The sequence below is a fragment of the Sipha flava genome, unplaced genomic scaffold (assembly GCF_003268045.1).
Source record: "Sipha flava isolate LNK unplaced genomic scaffold, YSA_version1 43_pilon_pilon, whole genome shotgun sequence".
NCBI classification, from domain to species: Eukaryota; Metazoa; Arthropoda; class Insecta; order Hemiptera; family Aphididae; genus Sipha; species Sipha flava.
The window spans coordinates 1,782,228-1,809,310 of NW_020273171.1; the positions used below are offsets into that span (position 1 = coordinate 1,782,228).

The 27,083-nt window shown below is 32.0% G+C and overlaps 1 protein-coding gene across 2 annotated transcripts in view; it reads right to left on the minus strand.

The window, feature by feature from the left end:
* Positions 1 to 16,816: 16,816 nt before the first annotated feature.
* The window catches only part of LOC112689281, a 156,046-nt gene continuing 145,779 nt past the window's right edge, over positions 16,817 to 27,083 (minus strand). For both annotated transcript variants that reach the window (XM_025562912.1, XM_025562911.1), the window contains one exon: positions 16,817 to 21,802. In XM_025562912.1, the coding sequence (XP_025418697.1) occupies positions 20,461 to 21,802 (1,342 nt within the window). In that variant the 3' untranslated portion in view covers positions 16,817 to 20,460. The remainder of the gene's footprint in view (positions 21,803 to 27,083) is intronic.

Below are 27,083 nucleotides of genomic sequence, written 5' to 3' on the forward strand. Positions count from 1 at the left end.
AAATATAATATAAATTGTATAGCACATAATTACTCACCCACCTTTTCCTAAAAAATGTTATGATTAGTTATTAGTAATGCTTAAAAATTAATAAGATGCATTCGTTTATAGTATAATTTTATATAGGTATAAACTATAAGTATAATAATACTTAAAAAAGTAATATTTAAACTTGTTGTAAGATTAAAGCATAAACAATCACAAAGTTATATTATTGCCATTTCGATTGCATTACTTTCATGTATATATGTTTTGTATCTAAATATTTTTAGTGATTTTAAAATTGTTCCATAACCTACTAATGTATTTGAATATATGAGTATTCAAGCTCAGGAGTATTTAGATACCTACACAGGTTTTTAAATATGCGGATATACACGGGTATCTTTGTCACACCTTAACCCTGTAATACACGTGCAATCGTGAACTTTTATTCATACTTATTCAGAACATTGAGTTAAATAAAAAAAATTAATTTAAAAACGCAGACACATTTTAATCTCAACTTAATACCGGTATATTAAGGATGCACCTGATATCAAGAAAATAAGAATTTTGCGTGAGCAGAAAATTACATCTGAAATAAACGAATGCATTATATTGTTCCCTAATATTTTTTTCACAATACTTATGTACTCTGCTATGTAAATAGGCAGCTAAAATATAATAATGTTATAAAATTCAATTATTTGCGTTGCGTGTATAAATTTTTCAAAACTTAATAAGATTTGAATTATACTTTTTTATTCTTATAGTTTCTTAGTTTGGGGGCTTACAGATGTCAATGCAGTATAGTGATAACAAAATTATTTTTAAATATTTTTGTATATTCCAATTTGTGGGTGTTTTTATTTCATCTAACAATTTGATAAGCTTTGATTGTCTAAAGTTTCTATCCACTAACTTAGTTTTATTATACATGGTTAGATTTAACTGAGAACTGAAAATAAAAACACAATTTTTTTGTTTAGCCATTAATATATTAGTTTTATTTAATATATTATTAGCTGTATAATTCAGGATTTCAGAATAAGTAAAATAATAGAATAACTTTGAAAGTCGATATGTATCCTTTCCTAACATAATGTAATTACTTTTTATAGAATACAAAAATACACATTATGTGTAGTCAAAATAATATAGGAAATTGGAATATATAATGTAGACAATGTTTTGTTTTAAATTTTGGAATATAATTACATAATTTGTTACTAAAAACAAAAGGGTTCAATTTATTTTAAATACAATTTAATTAATCTAATATTTTAAAACAAGTTACTTTTAGGTTTTAATTATTTAAAAAAAATAGTATACTTTTGTATTATTCTATCGATGTGCTTTTTGATGTATTTTGAGTTTGTATGAATATATATATATATATATATATATATATATATATATATATATATTTGGGTGTGTTTTCATCATGATCAATTTAAATCATTAAGTTTAATGTATGTACGCGTTCTGTTGCCCCGACTAAAAAATAAAACAATTAATCGTCCCTGTATGTAAATACTTACTCGCCAAAACTTGTATAGTATTATATTGTATTGCTATCATTTCAAATGTGATTAGTTATAATTGTATATTAATCCATACGACATGTCCATCATTCATGTTATAATATAAATAATGTATATCATTTTCTCTAGACCTGCCATATTATTTTGTTTTGTTGTCCTCTCGGTTTCTAGTGAAGTTTGTATAATAGTATGGACTTCCAAGTCACTCTTTTCAAAGTTAACGGATGATATATTATACTGGTATAAAAGTTATAAATGCATTATAACTATTATTATTCGATTTGTTTTTCAAAATACAAATTTTTTGTCGTTTTTGTCATTTTTTTCGTGAAATAATGTTAAGAAAAAAAAGAAAAACCGTGGACTTCGAGCAATAGACAAATTATAATTGGGATTTAAATTCAATACATAAGTGTACTGCTCAAAATAGACATCATCTTGATTGTATAATGATTATTACTTATAAGCTTTTCATTTCATTGTTGATAAATATTTTTTTTTGATTAGTTAACGTGATGAATTCTGTTACATCTTGACACTTTCCGAACAGGTACGTTGATTGATATTTCTTTTAAAAATTGTTTTATTTTTAAGCCATTATAGTTAAAATCATTCATGACACTTTCACGGTAACTATATATTGATCGATGTTCCAGTGTAGTTTCATGTGAGTTCCGAAAAGTTCTACTTATTACGAGATGATATAATAAATTACGTTTTAAGATAGTAAGATAAAAATTAAATTAAATAAATAATAAATAAGAAAACTTATTATGCATATCTAATATTTTGTCAGTTAAAAATATATTTTAATAAAAGTTTGTCTTGTAATTAAAGAGTTAATAATGTATTCTATTAAATAACAACTGGTTTTGAGTTATAATACTCACAACTCGTATCTAGAATAAACGGTTAAGTTCATAAAACCGAAATAATTTTTATTATATTTAAAGATTGATATAAAAAATTTTTATTTAATAATTATAATTACAAAATTATAGTATTAATATTTAATCTAAAATATGTTTAATCGGAGCTATAATTTAAAATTTTCAAGTATCACACAGTTAAATATAATATGAATTTCTTTTCTAAAAGAGTAAAAATTTGTTAGTGTAATTAAGTAATGTTTTTGTTTATTCGTAGTTAAACTTGTAATTACATATCATACTCAAAGGATACGATGGCACAAAATAAGTATAACCACTGTATTCTGCATATAAATGAGTTGTTTTTAATAAATGAAATAATTAATTCTGCCCACCGCATAATATAATATGAAAATACATAGGTGTTATATACATACCGTTAAATATGGAACACGTATTAAAATACCCATTTTAACCACCGTACGCGAATTATTCTTTGATAAATAAAAATCCTATTACTCCGAATAGTTGCTATATTTTATAGGTACTTGAATGTAATATAATTTATGTCATAATATTATGTATAATATAATGTATAATGTATACTTATTATAAAATAAATTAACAGAATACGGTTTGGATTTTAAGCATTTTTGTTTTTTTCAACAACCTAATCAATAATGGACCGAATAATTTTAATCATAATTCAAACGTTTTTGAGGTAATATGAACTTGTCAGCACGTTGTAAAGAGTTGTTTTTTATCATCAGCGTACGGATTTTTATTTTACAAAAAAAGTAAAAATATGTAAGCGTTTATGTTCTTATTTTATTCCAAAATATGTATTAAAAAACGTGAAATATTTAACAAAAAAATTAAATCGGTATTTCATAATAATTACTTCATAATAACTATTTATCTAATTATTTTTATTGTTGTCTTTTTCAAAACAATTGGATACACCATAAATTTAGAGATTTTAAAATTTTAATGCACGGTGGTTTGGTCTCAAAATTTACTTGTAGCGGCTGAAGGAGCGTCTAACATCGACCAAGGTTAGTGAGACTTTTTTCATACTGCATATGTCAGATGATTCAGTATCATTTGACGTAATTTTATTTTTATTTAGAAGAATATTATCCCTAATAGTTTTGATTTTTTGTAAACCAACGTTTTTACCAATTCCGTAGATTAATTAATTTTTTATTATAATCCGGATTCTCCTTGGACTTCATTTAATTTGGTTTTTGCATTTTCCGCTGTTGCAAGAGTTTCAATTATTGTTAGATTTTATGTTTTTAATTTTCTTATTACAAGAAATAAGCATTTTCGGAATTATATGCAAAATTATTATTTAAGTCATTATTTAGCATAATATCAGTAGCTTATGTAATAGGGATTACGGTATATGAATCAATTTTTGAAAATCTTCTTTAATTTTTCTTTAATTTAATTGAAATATAATAAAATTAAAACAAATAAAAACTGTATAGGTATTAAAATACAAAATATTTACAAAATATGTAAATATTGATAAAATATTTAAAAATACGATGCATATACATCAAATCATCATGATGTATTACTATACAATGCAACTGGGCACGCCCTGTATTTAATAATAAATAAATAAATAAAACATGTAAAAATATATAAAATAAAAAATACTCATTTTATTCGTGGTTATAAAACGTGCTTATTTTTAATCAGAATTGAGAAATTGGCATTTAATACAATTATGTGTTTACACCCTATTTATTACTCAAATCTACTAAGCGTTATATTGTTCCTACTTAGGTATGTGTTAATTTAAATAATAACTACTTAAATTAATGTTTATCCTTTGTTGGCAGTGTTAATTTTAATCGTACTAGAATTTACAATATTTACAGGATTACAGCTGTTCATTTAATGAGAGCAAATAATAATTATTCCACATGTGAGACATGTATAGTTTCTTAAGTGTTTTGCATTTGACAAAACAATTGTCTCAACGGTAACTGCATTAAAGCGCCAATTAAACTTTAACGGTTAAATAATAAAAGGTACTTTATTTATACATTTCCGTATTTGTGAGTGTACAGTTATCATTATACAATTATGTCGGCAGTAACTTGTTTGTGCACAATCTATAATTTTTACCTGAAAAATCGGAACTCGTTTGGGCAAATGGTTATATTAAATGTATAACACAAGACAATAATTTTATTTTATTTCTGTAGACAGACGGCCAAAATCATTTTTTTGTGCCGGTAATTTTTTGTTTTTTTTAAGAGTAAGTCAATTTTAAAATATTATACAATATGGAAAACAATTTAGAATCTTTGTGCTCATACGCTTAACCAACCATGAACTAAATATTAAAAAGTTCCATATAGATTTTGAGATATCTGCACACAATGCATTATTAAATTTTTATCCCAATTGTAAAATTGTGGTTTATACTTTTCATTAAATCATTGTTGATTTCGGCACATTAAAAAAAAAACAAACAATTATTACTTGAGTATAATAACGAGAAATTCCAATATTAGGGTATGAAAAATATTATAAAAATGTTTTTTATTAAAAATATAAATATCTATAATTTAAATTACGTACATTTTTACGACAAGTTCAATAGTTTATTGATTATGTTCAAAACATGACAAACTCTATTTTGCAATTTTTAAACCTCTTTGTGGTACGCAAATAGGGTTAGTAATAACTAACCAAATTTTTTTCTTGTCATAATGAACAAAATGAGGGGGTGAAAATTCAAAAATTTGAAAGTTCAAAAATAAGTGCTATCATAATGGTGATGTAATGTTACATTTAACAATGCAACTTTTACACCGCAACTATACTTGTACGGATTGCAAACTTTGGGAGGAAAGAAAGAAAGAAAAAAAGGAAGAAATCTTTAAATGTTTTTATAAAAAAAGTGTGTCGGTAAATTGTTCACAAATGTCTTATACGACCGACGGTAGATCGTTAAATAAACTTGGAAACTATATTATATTCACTGTAATTGTGCGCCGAGTGATTTTGTCGACATTTGAATACAGCTTGTCCGCCATAGCTCCTCTACTACTCGGTCCGAGCTTCTTCACCACCCCATGACAGAAGAGTTTGGATCGATTAGACGTCGAAAAATACGTAACGGATTGATGCACCGCTGCTACTCAGGTATCCAGTAGTGTTACGTGTAGTTCTGTCATTCGAAAATTGTGGTTAGGATTCATTTTTCCATTTGATTTTCTCTTCGGACTTCTGTACGGCTTGTTGAGCATACGTCAATGTCAACGCTACAAACCGACCTTTGTTGGAACTACTACTAATCCAATGGACGAATTCTTTTTTTTTTTTTTCCATTCGATTGTGTCAATTCAACTGCGGAACACGTGTATGTGGGTGCATATTATATTGTACATTACCGCTGCATTGTAATCGGGTAGGTACTCAAAAGTCTGTTGGTTACCGGATATCACGGTAATGTATTTTTGATTTCAATAGACCAGTGGTTTTAAAAGTTTCAAACACCGGGTTCTACGATATTTAAAAAAAAAAATAAATTAAATAGTGACCAAAAAATTAGGTCTTAAAAAGTTGTTCGCGGCCGAGACATGTATCGTGATGATTTTGTGAGAAGTTCTATTAAAAAAAAAAAAAAAAATATGAAAACCATCGTACTTTAAGGCACGATTTTTAATCATATCGATTAACCGAATTACCGATAAAACGCATGTGTTCTCGATTGCGTTTGATCGGTACTGTACGATTCGGTAACTGACGAAACGCATATTCTGATTCAAGCACAAATGATCTGTAAAATATCAAAGACATTTCTGGGGGGGGGAGGGTAGTTTTAATCCAATAGACCCCACTCAGGTTTGGAATCGGATTAATTTATAAAATCGAATTCAGACGTCAGCTTTATTGATAAGATAACGTCATATACTGTAGGCATTTACATAATATACAATTTTTTTCTGCCGCGTACGTAATATGACTAACGCACGCTCGTTTATTGGTTTTTTCCGTGTACAAACACGTACGCGTCTAATTTCTCGACAGTGCAAGAACTAATATGTGCGGTTTTTTCACCCGCTAGGTCTCGTGTTGGGGGTTCACATTTGCCGGACGTGGCGCGCGGCAGTTCCATTCGGAAAGTTCAACGTCGTAAATCCATAAACGCCGAAACGCGCGAGAAATCCGCCTCGCGGACCGCGAACGTCCAGCGGCGCGCGGTTTATCTTTACACGAAACGGTATTTTCGGTGGTCCACGTTTAAAGGACGTGCTTTTGTTTTATACCGCACGGGTACATATATACGTGAGTAAGTTTTACGTGTGCCCGAGCGGTATGTGTGTATACCATATACGTGCGGGTGCGAGAGGGGTGTGCGCAGGTGGGAACGATCGTGGGCGGTTAGAGGGCGGCATGCGTACAAGGCATAAAGTAAGGTGTACGATATATTTTACGTGCGAGCGTAAAAAAACAGATTTTAATGGAAACCAGATTTATCTAAAACTCATTACTTCCCCTGTTCGTCTTATTTCTCTTGGTGAACAGTAATTTCGTGCGCTCACGCGCGCGCGGCGAAATGATACACGTTCGCTTTTTACTTTAATCGCGTTCCGTTAATGAAGAAGACGTGCGGCAACAAATCTCTTCCGCACATCCGAATGCAATTTAATATGTCACATACGAGTAAATGTATATATGTATATTTATTTATTTACGACCGTGGTTGGCGGGTGATGAGTGCTCGCATCACGGGCTTTAAAATAATAACAATAATAATAATAGTATGCGGCACGCCCACGTTCGCGCCGACCGACCCGATCGCAACGCGTGTACGTGTGACCAGTGGCGTATTTAGACTTACTTCTAGGGGGGTGGAGTGACTCAAAATTGTTCTATAATTCAGATTCAAAAATTTAATTTACAAGCAATTTACAATTTTTAAGTTTAATTTTCAAATTTACAAGCGAAATTTTTGATAATATTTAAATCATGTGAATCCTTAATATTTGTGGTTTTTTTTTTTTTTAAATCTAATGCCGGATCCACTTAGAATCGACTTTTGTGTAGTTCTTTTTTAAGACCTGTTTGTGTTTTATTTGAATTTTTACTATAGTATAATTTTCACTTATGAGTATGGACCCGACAAAAAGCCCAATTCAGTGTTCACAGCCACGCGTAATTTGATTTCGTTATAAAAAAAACGTGAAATGTATATTTCACATATAATAAATTCCTTAAATACGGATTTAGGGAGAGGTGATCGCCCCTTTGCATCCTAGCCCCCTAAAATATGCCCTTGCGTGTGACCATCATGGAGACGCAATGGATTTATCGCACGCGAAAGACGAAATGGAACGGATGACTGACTATTGCGCTCGCATTGTTGTCGTATCATGCGTGCCGCGGTCGTTGCAGTACTCCTCGTTTTAAATAAAGAAATTAATTCGGTTGCCGCGCGGTACGGCCGTAACACGTTGAAGCGTTACATTTCGTTTTCGGGTGCGTGACGGAATAGGGGATGGGAAGTGGACAATGTATATTTTACAATCGATCTTGATTCGCGAACGATTGGCATTGCTGCACCGATGAACGAATCCATGTCGATCCCGACGATCCCTTTGTCAACGACGATGATCTACGTACGCCCGTATCGTACATTTAAATCCGTTGCATGTCGACATAATAAACTAAATTATTAAATTACTAAATAAATAAATTCGGTCGGTTATTGTTTGCAGTGGCCGTTGAAGACGAATCGTTTCGTGATCCGCGTAATACGCCACGCGGACAAGGATCCACAGTTCGAGAACTCGAGTAGTTTCAGGAGATCGCTCGTTGCGGCTGAAACTGGATTATATATTTCATAACTTGTAACAAAAAAAAAAAAAAAAAGAACATAACATAACATAATCATATAACATATGTTTTCAGTTTATTCATTGAATAACGTTGAAAACATTGTCACTTATTTTTTTTTTTTTATAAAGGATTCCGTTTTACATGGGGTCCGGTATAGATATGTTTTACTATGAAATTAAACCAGAGGTGTGATTTGAAGGATGTTAACTAGGGAATTTTTTTGAGTTAAGTGTACACTTCAACGTATACTCGTTGTACTTGAAAAATATAAAAAGTCTTCAAAAGGCCAATTTTGTCTACAATTATTAACCTTGAGTCAATTGACTTCCTGAGACGTCCCGGGTGCGATGGTATTGGAATAAATTACAACAACCATCGTGTTCCTATGAACGGTAAGAGGTATGGTTTAACGTATGATTTAACAATAATTTCGTGTTGGAATACCATTTGAGTGAAATTTATGCTATTGTGCCCAATTTATCTATATGGAAAACGGGCAAATATTTTATTTTTATTTCTCCAATGGGATATTGTATATTTTTCTATAATTTGCATTCGAAAACCACCCAAATAGGTTTCGATTCAAATGTACTCTAGCGAAGGAAATGTTATCCATTGTAATATAATGTATTGAAAAAGAACGTGTCTTACAAATAAAAAAATCAATGTGTTTTAGTTGTAATTGTTGCAACTCTCTCGTTCGTTAATATATTGATCGGTTATACTTAATGATGATTCTGTTCACAAAAAAAGTCACGAAATTAAAATAAATAAATATACATTCACGTTTGATGACTATCGAGTTGACAGAACAAAAGTATTGATTTTGTGATACGTTTTGTAGTACAATCAATGACAGCAGATACTGTCATTGATTTTAAATGAAAAACATACAACACGTGTTTGAACTACGGTCAATGAAACGAGATGAACGTGTAACAGTAGGTTTCTGTGTTATATTTTTGCCCATTTGCCGTAATTTCAAGTTCTCCCGTAGTTTTTAGAAAATTGGAATTTATATCGGAATAATATTTGCGAATACTTCCGTAGTCGATCTACATAATAAAACAAAATCAAATATTTATTGTTTGTTAAAATTTAAGTGTTCCGATTTTCATTTTTTTAGGAAAATGCACTTTACTTTGATGGCAGAAAGATATAAGATTTGAAATACTACAGACGCTACTCTTTACTATAATATAATATTTATTATTTTGATTATTTCTTACGCTTGAATTCAAACGATTACAGCGATTCATTTTAGTTTTCTCTAACATTATTCATTACAGTCTATTAGTCTATTGTGAAGCTAATAGTAAATGATTATGCTATAATTCAGCTATAAATACCGAATAATCGGTGTGTTAGTGTCAAATGAACATGCATTTGAACAATAATTATTATTTTGAATTGATCATTATTAAATTATTTAATTTATGATTTTAATCGAGATACTATAATATTATATCTAGATAATATTCTAATATTTATGTAAAAAGTAAAGTTTTTTCTTTTTTTTTTTTTAATAGCTTTAATAATATAATGTATTAAAAGAAAAAATATATCATTTAGACTGATGAATTTAATTTAATTAATAATTTATATCATCTATTAATTCAAGGCGATCTGCGTTGAAGTAAGGTAAATGTTGAATGAAAAATGCAAAATTTAGAAAATACATTTTGATTTTAATCAACGATGATAACAGCTATAAATATATTATTATCAGTCGAAAAAAAAAAATTAAATACAAAAATACTTTCAGAAAATGATATTTTGTCTTGTATTTGTTGCGAGTATATTTAGCGTATCTACTATAGCCAAATCGGAGTTTCAAGAATTGTACTAACAGAAAATTTAAAATATTTATTGAATTAAGCTAAAAGTTAAATCTATTTATTAACATACATATATTAAATATATATTATTAAGGATAATATTGTATTTAAAGAACAGTGATAGTTTAGTTCCGTAACAGTTACCAAAACAAAAAAAGTATATTACGATAACACTTCTTCAAGTTAGTAAAATTTTAAATTTATGTTCTGTTGAATTGTGTTGTTTGTTTTATCTTCTTATCGGTAGTATCGTTATTTTGACCTCTGAGTCAGAAATAAAACAGAATTTCAGATTTTGAATGACTTCTCTCGCAGAATACGCCTCCGTCAAACTGTTTTATCACCGAAACCCATGATCCCTATCTAAAAGAAACCTTGTGAGAACCATCGAACGTCAGTTTATCCTTCGATTCCAAGGTGGTGAGACCAACCCATATTGATCATGTACTGGACGATGAAAAACTACACAGACCATCAGATACGCATTGATATTGACATCAACCTTACTTTACAAATTATTGAACCGAGCTTACAATTTACCCATACCGGTCGGTAAAGTGAGAGCCGGGTAATATTATGAATTTGGTCTAATAATAGTTTCTAATGAAAATATTAATTTTAAATTCTACACATTCAGCTGGTATTAATTTTTTCATACGTTTACTGAATCCTGGAAAATCAATACATTACAAGTATAATTAATGACGAAAATAATATACTTACAAGTATTTATTAATTTTAATTAGAATCGAGTGATATTGCGGTATAACTAAGTAATGATTATTTTATTGTATGACTTTAAGAAGAAACCCCAATAGGAGTAATTTGTTTTTCAACAATTTCTCATTTCGTGTAGGATTTCCAATTTAAAAGTAATAAAACTATTCTGTAGCTCTACTCTCGTTAAATTGTATAAAGCAAATAAATATATAAAATAATATTATACGCTTTACAATGTTAAATATTTTGCAGTACCTGTAGAAATATATTAAAAATAATCAATATACTCTGTTAGTTCTAATAACTATACTCCACATTGAATGAGAAAATTTTACAAAAATATTACCGAGATTAGTAAATTTACAAAAAAAAAAAAAATATATAATTAAATTGCAGTTATTGTGTGATATGTCTATATTCGGTGAGAATATTCTAACTGTAATAAAATATTTACTTTAACTAAGCTATTTCGGAAGAACTTCAACAACTCGACAATTCATGGGCTTGTATAAACAGTTCATAAAAATTAAAAATTAATTTAATATCCTGACTTATAATTTGCACATAATATTTATGTGATGAGTGACATACGAGAATAAAATTCTGAAAAAACTTTTCTTCTGCCCTAAGTTAAAAGTCAATTAAACAAATCAGACAACAAATAAATTATATGTGATCATATTTTGTTGTTTTTTTTTTTTATAATAAAAAAACCATTATTATTTATTAAATCAGAAAAGTTAATGTATAATTAACATTTGGGAATATACCTAAATCCTTATAAATGCTAATAAAATTATTGTTGAAATTTTTATTAACATATTCATTATAGTTTAAAGTACATATTTAGTGTTCATAGTGGATAACAAGTATTGGTCAGAGAATAACAAATCATTTATTAAATTAAATAATAGCAATTATGTACAATGATATTAGAATGAAAAATCTCGTTGTTTTCGATGGAAGGGATTATGAGAATATGAACGGATTTTGTGCTTGGTGAAAAGTTAGGATAATGTAAAAAAAAAAAAAATGGTGTCATGTATTTTTCAATTATTTCCTCTTGGATAAAAATTAAAAATACAATATAGTCCACGCGCGAAAATTAGTTCAAAGTATATGGTGTGTACAAGTCATATATTTTACAAAATTAAAAAACTTAGCGTTAAAGAATATCAAATTGTGAACTTTAAATGTCAGGTAATTCTTGTTAATCAATAGATTTATGTTAAAAAATAACAATAATTATCATGTTGTAATATACTATTATTACATTTAATAGGAAAATAATTTTATAAAACCTCGAGTCACATTACATAGTTAAAAAAACATCAAAATAATTTTCGTTAGTCGTATAATTTCTTTTATTTTGTTCGTACCTGAGATTGCATGAGTAGATATTCGGATTTTTACTATAATATCATCTAAATTAATACTTATCGTACAGTATAATACCTATCAGTAATTATTTTAGTCAGAATTAAATTAGTTTATTTCTAAAAATAATAAAAAATAAATATTCATTATATCATTTTTTCGTGACTGCAAGTGACATGTTTGAGTGGATTAAACCTATATTGGTGTAAGTCATAATTCCGTAAAAATTGATCTACTATGTACTATGTATACTAATTTTAATTTTTTATTACTTATTTTAGAATACATATACTATGTACTGTAGGCGTGTCTGTAAAAGTTAATTTATTGAATGTCAAAGTGAATTAAGTCGTAACTCGTACCATCTACCACCAGATGGCACAACAATATTACTTCACTTTGCCATTCAATTAATTGACTTTTACAGATACGCCTACAATACGAGTACATAACTCAATTTTTACTGAATGGTGACTTACACCATTATGGTTTTAACCCTCTCAAATGTACACAAATACTCTAAATACTAATTATATCTGAAAATAACTTAGCAAATATAACCGATTATTTGGAATATTTAAACCCAAGTAAAATAATTTTTATTTAAATACTGACTCCTAGATTATCATTTCCATGTGATGTTATGGAACTGACGCAATATTTTAATTTTAATAAGAATTAAATATTGTTTTTGGCTTTTTTTTTTTTTGTTATTATTATTTTGATTAATTTTACGTTCTCAACGCGATAATTTTCAAATATTATGCAGATAATGTTTGTTTGCGCCAAATTTTATATTATGTTTTATTTTATATTTGCATTTCTATAAACGCTGGTTATTACTACAATATGATTATCAAATCTCCAAATATGTTTATGATTATAAATTTGTGTTTATATATATATGCAGATTATTATTACAACCACCAAATATTTTCATAATTAACGTTCTCATCATAAATTTGCGTTTATATGTACGCAGATAATTATTAAAATATGACTATCGTCCAATTGTTATTAATAATATTTTTATAACTTAACCAATTTTTCGTTTATCGATACTGCCGTAAATAAATGCAGATCATAATTAAAATGTATACTTATTTTAAAATTTGGATTTACCTGAAAGAGTTATTAATGCTGCTCTTATTATTTAAATTCAATAGTTACATTTATTTATCGATACCGCCGATCCAGTGGATATAAAAGCCCCGGTGACTCGACGAAAGTTACTATTTACCTTCTTTCCGAAATCAGATTAAGACCTACCCGAGGCGACTTGCACGACTAGGAAAGAAGGTCTCTCCTCAAAACTGATCGAGTGGTTTTGCCAACCGATCAATGTGTGAATAATATGTGTAATAGTCAGAGTAATTCCGGCATTGCATCGCTCGTTCACTTATTCCACCCAATGGGGCAATACTTGGAGTTATTCTAGCATTGCATCAGGTGTCAAACCGCTTGATAGTTTTCTTTTCCCGTCGATTCGTCGTTTCTGCGGAGCGTACTGTTTCTATCAAAATTGTCATTGTAACAGGTATACTAGTAATTTTATATTATTATTATTCTCTCTTATATTTTCACTGTCACTGCGGCATGATATATTAACTACTGATTTTTATTCATTTTTTGTTATTTTATTTTATTAATTACTATCACTAAGATATGGTATAATAAATATTTCTTGTTATTTTCTTTTTAAGTACTTGCTGTCACTACGACAGTTGTATCATAAATACTTATTGTTATACTTATGGTTAGTTTCGTCAACAATGTTGATAACGACCACTAATATTATAGTGGTGTTTTTCCTCGACATAAAATCTCCTGTATACAAAAGCACCCACGTCACCAATCTCAAATAAATATCTCAATAAGCACTCAAATTATTATTAATTTCGAAACGAGTCGATTAAAAATAATCAGACAGGTTTTCCCTGACGTATCGCAGAACTTTTGTTGTCCTCCAATACGGTGCCAAATTGTAGTCCAAGTATATAAATATACCCGACGAAGAAAATTGAGTTTGTCCCGGACGTGTTTATGAGAAAAAAATAATGACTCGAAATTAGAAAGGCTAGGTTAGGAATGGTATTGCACCCCTTTTTATACTTAGAAAGAATTGCACAGTGCCAAAAAGTAGCTCGAGAACAAGGGAGAGTCTCAAATCTTTCCGTTGCTCGAAGAACCAATAATAAAATTAACTTATCTGTATATCATTCTAGATTAATATGATTTTATAAAATAAAAAATATCAATATTAAATATAAAATCATTACATCGCTTGTTTGCCAATAGGAATAAAAATAATATTATTATAAAATGTAAATTATAAAACGATTAATTTGCTTAGTAGCCAAAATGAATATAAATAATATTAATCCAAAATGTAAAATAGTTGTTTCGACATGCTCAAAGTATTGGGGAACGCGTCTGATGTGGAACGCACAACACAACACAATATGATGGCGATCAAATGAAATGATGAAAATAACGATATTTTCAACCATGTTCTGGTAGCTGGTTAACATGTATTATGATGAACACTCAAACGGGAAAATGACAAAAAAAAAGGATTTTCGTGATCAATGCACAAGGCGAGGTTATGGTTGTGGAAATCGCGAAACACAGACCCAGACTCGGGATGGCGGTGCGTGTTCGACGTCGTCGCGACCGTTCCAGGGCAGAAAATAATAAACGCGGCTGCCGACAGCCGTTGCAATAACCATTTCCGTGCGGTCCGCGTCAAAAGGTTAGGTATGGGTAGGTTAGATTATGTATATAAAAATAGGATAAGGAGATGGTTTTTAAACCTATTGTTGACCGGATCACTGTACTACCGTCGTTTCTGTTACGGTTTTCGTGTTTTTTTGCATTATACGTATTCAGTGCGAGCGTAACGCCTTTCTCGGCACCGTATTTCTGATTTTTCTCTCGTAACACAATATCGTACGATCTCTCAAGTATGACCGGTACGTTCCTTCTTCTTCATCTCTCATCTACACTTAACCTTAAACAAGTGATTAAGTATAAATAAACAAGTGATAAAATCACAACATTCCACGGGCCCCGACTCGCGATCCGCTGCCCCGGTGATCCATGTTACGCATACCAGCAGGGCCGGCGAGAGGGTGGGGCTGGGAGGGCTAGAGCCCCGGGGCCCGTCGTCTTGTAGCCTTTTATGGAATATTCTTATTGAACGTAAAATATGTACGAGTAGTTCGTATACGTAAGTGAAACAAGTGCAAGTAAAAGGGGCCCCGGAGCCTTGGAAAGTTCTCACCAGCCCTGCATACCAGCCGTCATCATTGGAATACGCTCGTTTTTAATTTTATCCGAAACGTCACAGTTCTTCTAGAACTACACGACGTAGATTAAAACAAGCTTGTTTTTCAGTTACGTCATCAATCGAGTACGTACACTTTTTTTTTTTTTTACTATTTTTCTTTTTTTTTTTTTTCTTGCATTACACAACATTGTTATAACAACGTATTATAAAATCTTCACGATAGGTTGTACAATGAACGATACCTATGTATGTACAGAAACGCAAAATAGGATATTGATGAAATCGCTTTGACAGGGGTAAACATTTGTATTTTATTTAATATTATTTTTGGCATAGGTTCACTGTAAGACTGGAATGGGCACGTGATACCGCGGCTGCACTACTGATATACAGGTACTCATATACTCCTACACGCGTTTTATTTCGTATCGCTGTTAAATATGTTTCGTCGGTACGAAAATTGTACCACTGGTTCATATTTGCTTACAACGGATAAATTGCTGTTCACGAAAAGCTGAAACGCGCAATATTACTTTCGTTTTACTAACTTTTAATTAAAAAACAAACTGCTTCCATAAAGAAGATATTATACACCGAGTACAACTTTTGACTTCAGTAATCGTATTAAACGCAAAATTATTCGTTTTATAGAAAGCAATTTTATCGTTTTGCCGCCGCAGTTACCTGTATTGTACACTATACGTATATGGAAGGGTTATTACGGTCACCTTGGGTATAAAGGTGTAGAAAAATAACAAACAAACAACATTAAATATTATTTTGACTTTTATTTTATAATAAATTTCATCCCGTCGTATACGTTAATTAATAAAACATATTTTGAAACTAATCTAAATATATATGATATTTCGTGTAAATGAGGAGGGGGTACAACAAATATGTATATATAAATCTTATTATTATGATAATAATTTATTATTTATAAACATACGATTTGTTTTGGAATCAACTAAATTAATGTCTTATATTTATACATGTATATATTTTTTTGTTGATAATAACCAAACATAATGATTATTTTTTTTTAGTTATTACTATTATTATTAGCATTATTTTTTTTTCTGCAGAAACGTACTCAAAACAATTTTCCGCACAATTAAATCAAAGTTTTAGGATGAGTTTTTTTCAATATACCTTTAGAATTATTACGCTTCGTAAATCGTTCACCGCGTATACAGCGAGTACATATCACGTATATTATATTATTATTGTAAATACATATTGAAGAATAGAACCAAACAGGTTATTTTTAGTAAAATAACGATGTATACGAGTAGAAAAAAAAATCGTTTCATAAAAATGTAATCATTAAACTATTGGATAATATTATTATTAATATATTCTAATAAATACATACAATTTGTATGGACACATATAGGTTCATGGGGGTCGGAGTTAAAATTATAATTACCTGCGTAGAAATACCAAATAATACAACGCAATATTTTTAAATGACATGATATTAACAGCGTTTTCGATCTAATTACATTATATACCATGCGTAAATATACAATATGAACATAAATATAAGTTGTATTTACTATCGTACACCATAAACGTAATACCAATGAAAGCTTTAACAGTATTATAAAATTAAAATTAAACATAATTATAGAAAATTCTAAACTATCTAGCATCATATTTGACTTGTTTAAGAATCAACGGTTGCAGATTTTTAAACCGCAACTGTTACACACTTATCGCGTAATGATTAAAGTATATTTTGTTTACATATAATTATAATTTGGTCGGAAAGTCGCATTAGGGAATGTTCCAATAAAATAATGACCGAATACCCGTGGCTGAAGGACGACCGTTTAGGAAAATTGGTGCATAAGAACAAAGATATGCAGACATATTGTTTCATTACTGCTCGAAACCGTTGCCAAGGATGCGTAATTTCAGTAAAAATATATCCTATAACCTAATGTTAGTTTTGCATTATTTTTTTTTAATATATTTTATAACTTTTTAGAAAACAATTGGAAAATTACTATTTCAAAGTACATATGGGTTTGATTGAAAAGCAACGTGTCGAGCGCTTTAATGAAATTTCTCTACAGATATTTTGTTGACCAATAAAAAAATCGAAGATCTTATGTTGACTAGAATCTGTACTATAAAGTAAAAATATATTTAAATTTGATAAGATGTTAACAGTATTAATATTTATACGTTATTTTTTACTATTGTATGAAGTACTGATGTTAATAAATTCTGATAAGCATATTATAGAAATAAATGAATCTAAATATTCCTTAAAATGAAACATGATCAAAATCGGATATAAAAAATTTATAATTGTATTCCAAAGGTGGAGCGAGTGTTAAGTAAATTGATCTTCTTAAAATATGTTCATGGTCTAGAAAGTAGAAGTTGAGCGAGGAATATCGGTACAACGATTAAATTAAAACCGTACTCAAAAATATACTATTGTTGTCAGAATTTTATTGGATCAATAAATTATGAGAACACTTACAGTTGCGATTTACACATAACTGATTATTATATACGTACACGATGCTAGGCGTATTATGCGATACGAAATGCGATCAGTAAGTGAGAAAATTCTCAACGCCACACGGCTTAATAATTATTATTCAATATTATTTGTTGAACGTAATGTAGAGATGTGGTTCATAGGATAAAAGAAAAACAATTATAATGCTACAATTGCATATACGGTCATAATATACGTACGAGGTGCGGACCGAAAACAAATTTTTATAATAATCTGTAGTGGTTTCCTGATTGGAGCATACTACAATGAATAAATTTAAAAAATATACAAAAAAAAAAAACGGACGTACACGTAACACATATACACACATACCCACTTATGGTTAGGTAATTCGGAGAAGAATATAACGTTTTATTCGGTCCTTTATTCTGTATGGGGCTACACACGCATTCCAACTGGATATTATCGTATTATCATGAAATTACTGAAAACTTGACACGTGGTTTTGCAAACACGTTGACGCGTTTAAAATTCCGTACGAAAACCGTAGGTCGTAGAATTGTAATGGGTTCTGCGGAGCAAATTTTCAAACATTTTCTGTTGCACAAGACGTCTACGCAATATATGCATCATCATCATCAATAATATCGTTTAATATTATACGCGATTTGTTCGTAATTCTTCCGCCAGAATCTGTAGTAGTACGACTTCGGGTCGACCGTGAGTAGGTAAGTGAAATATCATCAGAAACAGGGCAAAATCATATTGAGTCCAATTAACCAAAATGGCTTGTAATGAGCGCGTGTAGAAAGAAGTCGATTAAAAACTTAACTCATCCAAGTCAGGTAAGCACTATTGTAATATATAAACTAAACTGCTATAAAAACATTTTTTCGCTCACAAATTATCCCTTTGCTATGATAACGCATGCGGATTGTATACACACGATAAATACGAATAAAAACCCCAGTCCCCCGTAAGATTCCTATTTTAATTAGATAAACTTCAAAAGGACGTTATTACCTGACCATACAATTGTAAGTTAACGGTTGATAAAACGAACCAGTCGACTCAAGAGGTTGATAATAACTTAACTTTTTAACTCAGTTCCCTAAGTACTTTTCAATTAATATATAAAATATTATGAAGTTGGCTATATAAATTGCACCCATTATACATATATATATAAATTAGTTGCACGTAATGTGTTTTATATATTTTAAACGATTGTCAGTTCTTAAATTGAATTTGGAGAAAATAAATAAAAATCTTCTTTTGTGATGTTTTAGTTCATTTCTACGGCGATAAATCATTCTGAATACGATTAATTATTTTATGAAAGTGTATAGAACCGCTTTTTTTTAGAGGTTTTATTTTACAATTTATATCCAAAGAACCTGATATTCTAAAACGATATATTCATTCCGAACAAACACATATACGAGTATATATATATATATATATATATATATATATATATATATATAAGCATGAGATTGATACGTTTTATCGGATCTCCTTGAACCCTTGTCATACCCGTACATTTTATCTACCCACCACCGCATTAGCCATCGAAGTTGGTCGGCCGTAAAAACGAACAACTTTATTCCAAAACGATAACATACTAATAATATTCCAGCCAGGTTAAAAAGAAATTGGGATAAAAAGAAATACATACATAACTCGAACGTCCAAATAGTACAAAACTGTACATACAAGTACAGTGTATCATTTTAAACGACTGTTCATTGACTATCGTCAGGTAAAATATGTAAAACACTCGACGCCGTTCAGTAATTTACGAACAGCAAATTTATGCGATGTCGACGATAGCAAAAATTAAAATAACTATCATCATCAAGTTACAGAACAGGATTCGGCAACCTACGGTTATATAGAATACGGATCAGAATTGAGATCGTGCTTTTTACGTGTCAGATTATATTCGGTTAAAATTTTTTAAAACGTAATCTGATAAAAACATTGTCTGTATAATTTTCAAGCAAATTGTGATTAATTGTGATTAATTAAATTTACGTTTTGACATACGCACACGGTCGTTATCCCTCATACCGAGAAATTACACCCGATGCGTATACGTAATGAAATTGCCTATTCACAACGCCTTCAAACCTTAAATAAATTATTGACAAACCTTCGTGCGCTCGGAATCACGTACTTACCACACGAGTCGCAGTGCGTTATTCTCCCGGGCGTTTCACGTTCATCGTTACCTCGTCCCCGATCGCATAATATTTCGAAAGAGGTGTTGTTGACCTGCCTCGAAAGGACAGGGGGAAAGACCGTTTAATTTGCAAGTGCGAACCCGCGTACGAACACGAACACATGTATATTCGGGGGAAAACTAAAAAAAAAAAGCATACACACACACACACACAAACGCGCGGAGACTCGGAAGGTGAAAAGTTCCTCCCCCCACGCGGAGAGCAGCGAATCGGGCGTCCGGGAAAAGCGGTGCCCGTCACGGTCATCAGACCTTCCTGGCGGCCGGCGGGGGTGGCCACGAGTGCCTCTTGCTGCGGCCTCTGTACTTGCACATGAGCACACGCTTGAAAGCCTGCCGGAACACCTTGTTGAAAATGGTGTAGAAAACCGGGTTGACCATGGAGCTGGCGTAGCCCAGCCACGTGACCAGGTCGATGAGGCCCTTGTTGGTGTTGGCCTCGCAGTCGGGGCACACGGACGGCAGTAGGTTGAGTGCGAAGAACGGCGTCCACAGGAACACGAACGTGAAGAACACCACGCCCAGCACCTTGGTGGCCTTCTGCTCCAGCCGGATGATGCGGCCGTGCCGGTATGAGTTGCGGATCATCACGCTCGACCGACTTGCGCTGTTGGACTTTTGCGCCTGCACCTGTTGCTGCTGCTGCGTCCGTTTCCGCGACGACGGCAGCCCCAACGTGGACCCGTACCGGACGAGCGGCGATTGCTGGCTGACGGCGGCCAACGGCGTCCGCTTGCGTATCAGCTTCTGCGTCATGGCACGGCGCAACGGTTGATCGCCGCAGGCCGCCGCCAACGCGGTCGTGGTCGCGTTGGACGTGGTCGACCATTCTGTCACGGTGGCATGCCGCTGCTTTTGGTGCTGTTGGTGCTGCTGCTGCTGCTGCTGTTGCGGGGTCGAAACGTGCGAAGGAGGCGTCCGCGGTGGCGTCCGTTCGGCCGCGGTGCACGGCCGTGACGCGGACACCGGCGGCGGGGACGGCGCCGCGGCGGTCGTGTCGCCGCTACTCGTGGACGCGGAACACCGCCGCCGGGGCCGGCGCGGGGGCGGCGGCAGCAGGCAGATCTCCTCGTCCAACCCCGGTTTCCGTTGGTACTCGGGCTTCAGCAGCGTGCCCACGATCTTCGGTCCGCTGTGGGCCGCCGTCGGCGACGCGGGATCCGGCCGGTGGTGCCGGAGCAGTTCGTCCTCGTGAAAGCTCCGGACCCGTGTCGGTCGCCCCCGGTGATGCGACCCCGTCGGCGATTGGTGATGGTGATGGTGGTGATGGTGGTGGTGATGGTGGTGATGATGGTAGTACGGGTGCGTCAGGTGGTGATGGTTGTGGCCGTCGAAACGACGGCGCATCGACTCGTGCAACGTGCCCGACCGCCGTCTGCGACGTCGCCGTTGCCGTTTGGCCCGTCGGCATCGCGGCGTCCCCGTAACCGAGTCTTCTTCCGGGACCATCGAACCACCGTCCAACGGTCGTCCGGGGTTATCGTCACGCTCTCTCGCGTCGTCGTCGTCGTCGTCGTCATCATCCATCGCGTAATTGACGTCGTCTCCATCATCGGAATCCCCGGCGTCATCTCCGTCGTCGGACAATCTGCGAAAGAAAAACAATCACTTTGTTGGTATAACACGACCACGAGTTAGGGAGTTATATGACGCGCCGCAGCCCGTCCCATGTCGGTAGTTTTTGGTACTACGTAACCCTCGGCGTGACCTATATTTCATACGACCAAACATCTGTTCCGCGTGATCGGAATCGAGTTATAATCGATATGCACCGCCCGTCAACCCGTGCAGGATCGGTTTTTTACTATTATTTTATCCTTAAATTCAGGGTCGCATTGCGTCACGCGAACTCGTACATTTCGGAGCACCGCGAGCGGTTTCGATTCTGAGCAACGGTATACGACGTCTCGTCAAACTTCGTTTACAGTCCGATTCTAATCGCCGTACAAATGCGTGCACGCGTCGTATAAAAGGCCCGAAGGGTTTCGGGAAACCGAGCTTAACCGTTCGTTTCGGATCGATCTGTCGGCCACACCAATTACTCATGTGTGTCGTGGAAAATCAAGCGGAATCATCTGGAATGATTCGCTAAACGTCGTTGACGCGCGTGACAATATTATACATTTGAAACAATTTACGAATTCGAGGACGTATAATCGTACAATGAGAAGTGAAAATCTTGACCATTTTTCGTGCATCTCCTCTCCGAGGAACACGTAAACGAAAAATCAAACACTACGCGCACACCGTTAAAACTTGTGTACACAAACGTTTATAGGATTACAGTTACAATATACATACAACCGTCTAGCGCGAGGTTCACCAGTCAATATTTTTGGTGGGCTGCATTGGGATTTTCAAAAACGTCCGGGGACCATCGAAATTTAAAGTAAACGTTTTCATCAGAATTATATTATAATCCGAAAAATGTTTGACAAACGATTCATTTTATGTCTCATAATGATGTTTAATGTGTGAAAACATTATAAATAGACACTGTCTAGTGACGAATCTAAGAAACTGAAAAAGGCCCCTGAGTGGTCCGGTGTAAATTAAAACAATATAATTCCACCCACTCGGGCAAACACTGTTTGTTTTTGAGTTTAACTTTTCTTCTTTTTTTATCCGCGGTCGAATAAAAAAAAAAAAAAAAAAAAACACACAAGATATGTAAGAACGATATACAACAAAAACTATGTGAATGCTGTTCGGCGGTACTAGACTGATCAGAGTCGATGTGTGATCGGTACATTTTATATACGGCCATAAGAGATAAAGAGCAAGGTATGAGTAATAAGATATGCCTGTTGACCAGTATAATATTTGCTCCCGACGGTAAAAACTAATGTGTATATTAACAAATTTAATGTTTACTTTTTTGTTTGCTTGTCTGCGGGTTGGATAACATTTTTTCGTGGTCCTAACCATTCGGTGACTGCTGGTCTAGAGGGTATACCGTACATGCCTGTAATAGTACTTATTACTTATTACTGGTTGTAGTGCATAGATTGAAAACGATCGAAATAGGATAATTTTTTTTTCTTTTTCGAATTTTGGTGTAACGAAAACAATAGTATTTTCTTCGTCATCCCTCGTGTTTTCAGGGGCCGTGTTTTTGTCCTTTGCAGAAATCTTGAGCGATATGTGACAAAAATGTAGTTCCAAAATAAAAAAATAAAATAAAATAGAAAAAATGAAACGTTTCCTTTGTTTCGTGTCTTTTCTGGTCAGCGATACGAGTAGCAAAGTTTTCACGGTGTATATAATGTTTGTATATATTATTCTTATAATATTATTTCAAGAATAATTTAAATGTTAATGAACTTCATTCGCTGTGAAAAGTTAGTTGTATTATATTATTTTCTCGCCGTACATTACTCGAGCTGTACTTCACGAAAACTTCTTAAATATTAAGCGAAAGTTTAAAATTGAAATTACTCGTCTTCAGTTGGTAAAACAGTAACAAAAGTGTTAAAAACTTTAAGCATTCGGAATCGGTGAGTATTATTCAAAGTCATAATTCATTTTATATAAAAATATACTAATATTATAATATGATTAATGTTACACCTGATCTACTTTTTGTGTTTAAGATTTTTTGGTAAATAAAAAAAGTAAATAAATACAAAAATTAAATAGTTTCATAAGCTTATAATAATTTTATGAAATTTCACAATAAAATTATATAAATATTGCAAAGGTATATAACGTAGCATACTCATTTGTATATATTTTTATAAGGTTATTGTATAATACGTTTTTCGTTTTTAAAGAGATTTATATTTATCAAAATTTATGAAAATCGTAAAACGCCAAAAGCAATCAAGTGTTTTCAGAACAAGCGCATGGAACGGTGTTTACAGAACGACGGGGAAGGACAAACAAACATTAATAAAAATATATAAAATATGCCATTCCGGAATTATGCAATATGAATATTCGTGTTTTAATGACGGTCGTATGATAGGCACGTAATTTAAATATAAGGATTTGAATAATAAACCAACTAATACAAAAGGTAGCCTGTATTCTACATATCGGTTTAATCGATATATGACGCTACGAAATATATTACACATCGCGTCAGTATACTCGTATTATAATAGAGTAGCGCATGAATGGCTAGAAAGCCGATTCGTGAGTCGCAGAAAAAAAATTATTTTCTTACTATTATAAACGGTGTTAAAGTATAATTTGGTGAGAAACAAAATAACTGATATTTATAAATCTGTTGCGAGCAAATCAACCTTAAAAGTTTAGGATTAAAAAGGTTCTTTTGTTTTCCGAAATGCTTTGGCTGTACAGGTTCTTGGCAATTTTTTAGTAAATTATATAGCCACACTAAAAGATTTTTCAATAACTTATTGCTAATTGTATCACGTGATTTTTACTCAATGCCAACAGTAACATAATAAAAATGAAATAACTAGTGATTTATTGAGCGCGGAAAATACTTGGGAGAGTTGATTACGTATTCTTCGTTAGAATTATCTGTAGTGTTGTTCTGATGATTATTGTATTGTATTGGTATTTATCGCACGACTACGATTCACGAAAATTCAATATATTATGTACCGGCAATTAATTTGATCGTTTGTATAATATATATTTTTATGCATAAGTTATATTGGTTTATATAGCCTTGTCTGTTGATGACCGAACGAAAGAATGAATCGAAACCGTTGAAGATTATCGGAAGTAAGGTTGTCGGTCGATTAGAATATTGTAAACTGTCCACGTTTTGCCCGATGGGTTGTGAAAAAATTAATAAAATTAAATCCAATTATCGTATTCACTTGGTTAGGTGACGTTTAAGAATTCTAGCGTGTTGTCAATGAGGGATTGTTATTAATGCCCGTTGACGAACCCTATTCTCATAATCTCGCCCAGAAACCCCGTTTGCACCAGTGAAATTTCACCGTGGTATTTAACGAAACTCTAGGACGAACCTATAGTATGTCCGATGAAGGCCATCCGCTCTCACGCTCGAGTAACTAAACGGTTTCATTATATAATATCGCGGTTAATATTTACGGAAACCCTCGAAATATATACGACTATATAATTAATAAATACCTTTTTGTATCTGTATGTGAATGCCATGTATTGGTTCATTATTTTAGAAAAAACGATATTGTACAATCCGCAAAGGGATTTGAAATTTTGCAAGAATGTATTTTGTTGATTGAAAAAAAATTGAAGCTCACAGCGCGTCAGTTAAAATAAAATATGTACCGAAAAATATTTTGCAAATATAAAAGAAATAATAAAATGCAAAGACCCATATACTAACGTATAGTTATTGAGTTTCACTTTTCTTATGTTTACTTATTATATAAAAAGTTCACCTACATGTACGTCCGACACGTATACCACAAAAACCAAGTGCATCATTCATTATTAATACAATTTTAATAGCAAATTGCTTTTACCATATTATAAAACATACATCGATTTTAAGATTGTATAGTTATATAAAACAAGTTAGTGGGATGAGTTATTTTTATAAAAGATGCTTGAAGTTTATATGGGTAATATATCATAGAAGTATCCTTGAACCATTTCAACCATTGATTTTAAATACGAATGATGATTTGAAAAAAAACCAAGGAGTCTAGTATCAATATTTATTAATGATTTTGAAAACAATGTTATTACTATGTTTTTATGACTGATTATTTTAAATTATAGATTGATATTTGAGAATCGATATTATTTTAACAAATAAGAAATAAACAATGCGAATACCATTGTTATAAAAAATATACAAATAGTAAGAGTACTTAACTGATACATAAACTAATGAAAACCCATGTATACATACATTGTATATACATTTCACATACATACAAATATTTTACATAAAAAAGAACAATATTAAAATACCAATTGACCCAAATGTATTTGTTTCATTTGAAATAAATCACTTTTACAGTTTTTGTGTAGGTATATTGGTATGGATGCATGTGTATTTATTTTGCAAAAAAAAAGTTGTTTAAAAAGCAAATATTATGTTTTTTAACATTTATTAAACAAAGTGTTCTTTGTAGTCTTATTGGGGTATGGAAGGGGAAATACTTAAATTATAACATCCAATGTATACACATATTTAATTATGTAATTTAACTTCGCGATTAAGGAAGGAAATTTATCATTTACCTGATCATCTCATATTTTTTTCAACACATCTCACTTAATGAGTATTATGAAGCAATTACTTATTCACAGTATTAGATTGAGTATATGTACCAACTAACGAGCTTAAGTAAATAATAAATTATGCACAGCAATCATGTATGAAATATATAATAAACTTCACCATGAGCTATCGTGAGTAAAAATAAGTTGAAATCTAATACTAGTACATAATATTTATGAATATTTTATACTCAATTATTCAACATAATTTATTGGTTTCATTGGTTTTATTATAATGGCATGGTATAGTATGTATAATTTTATCGTTTGAATCAGGATCGACATCTAGGAACAGGGGCAGGCCAAAACTATAATAGTCATAAAATATGAGTAAAAATTAAACATAAATTTTTTAATACTAAAATAATAAAAATAGAATAAAAATTATAATTATTAAATGGTTAACATTCATAAATTAATATATACGAGTATATATGTAAAATCAATAAATTCTTAACTATACATATTTTGTTTTTTCATATTCGATTTTATTGTCTTTTCATATGCTTGACGATTAATTTTTAATTCGAAATCTGTCGTATTTTACGAATATAATAATACTTCAAGCTAAGCTTTTATTTATTTATTTATTTTTATACATAAACTATTTGTTTATTTATTTATGTATACATTCCTAACCAAGATAACGGCGTTTTATTTCGGTTGTTTGA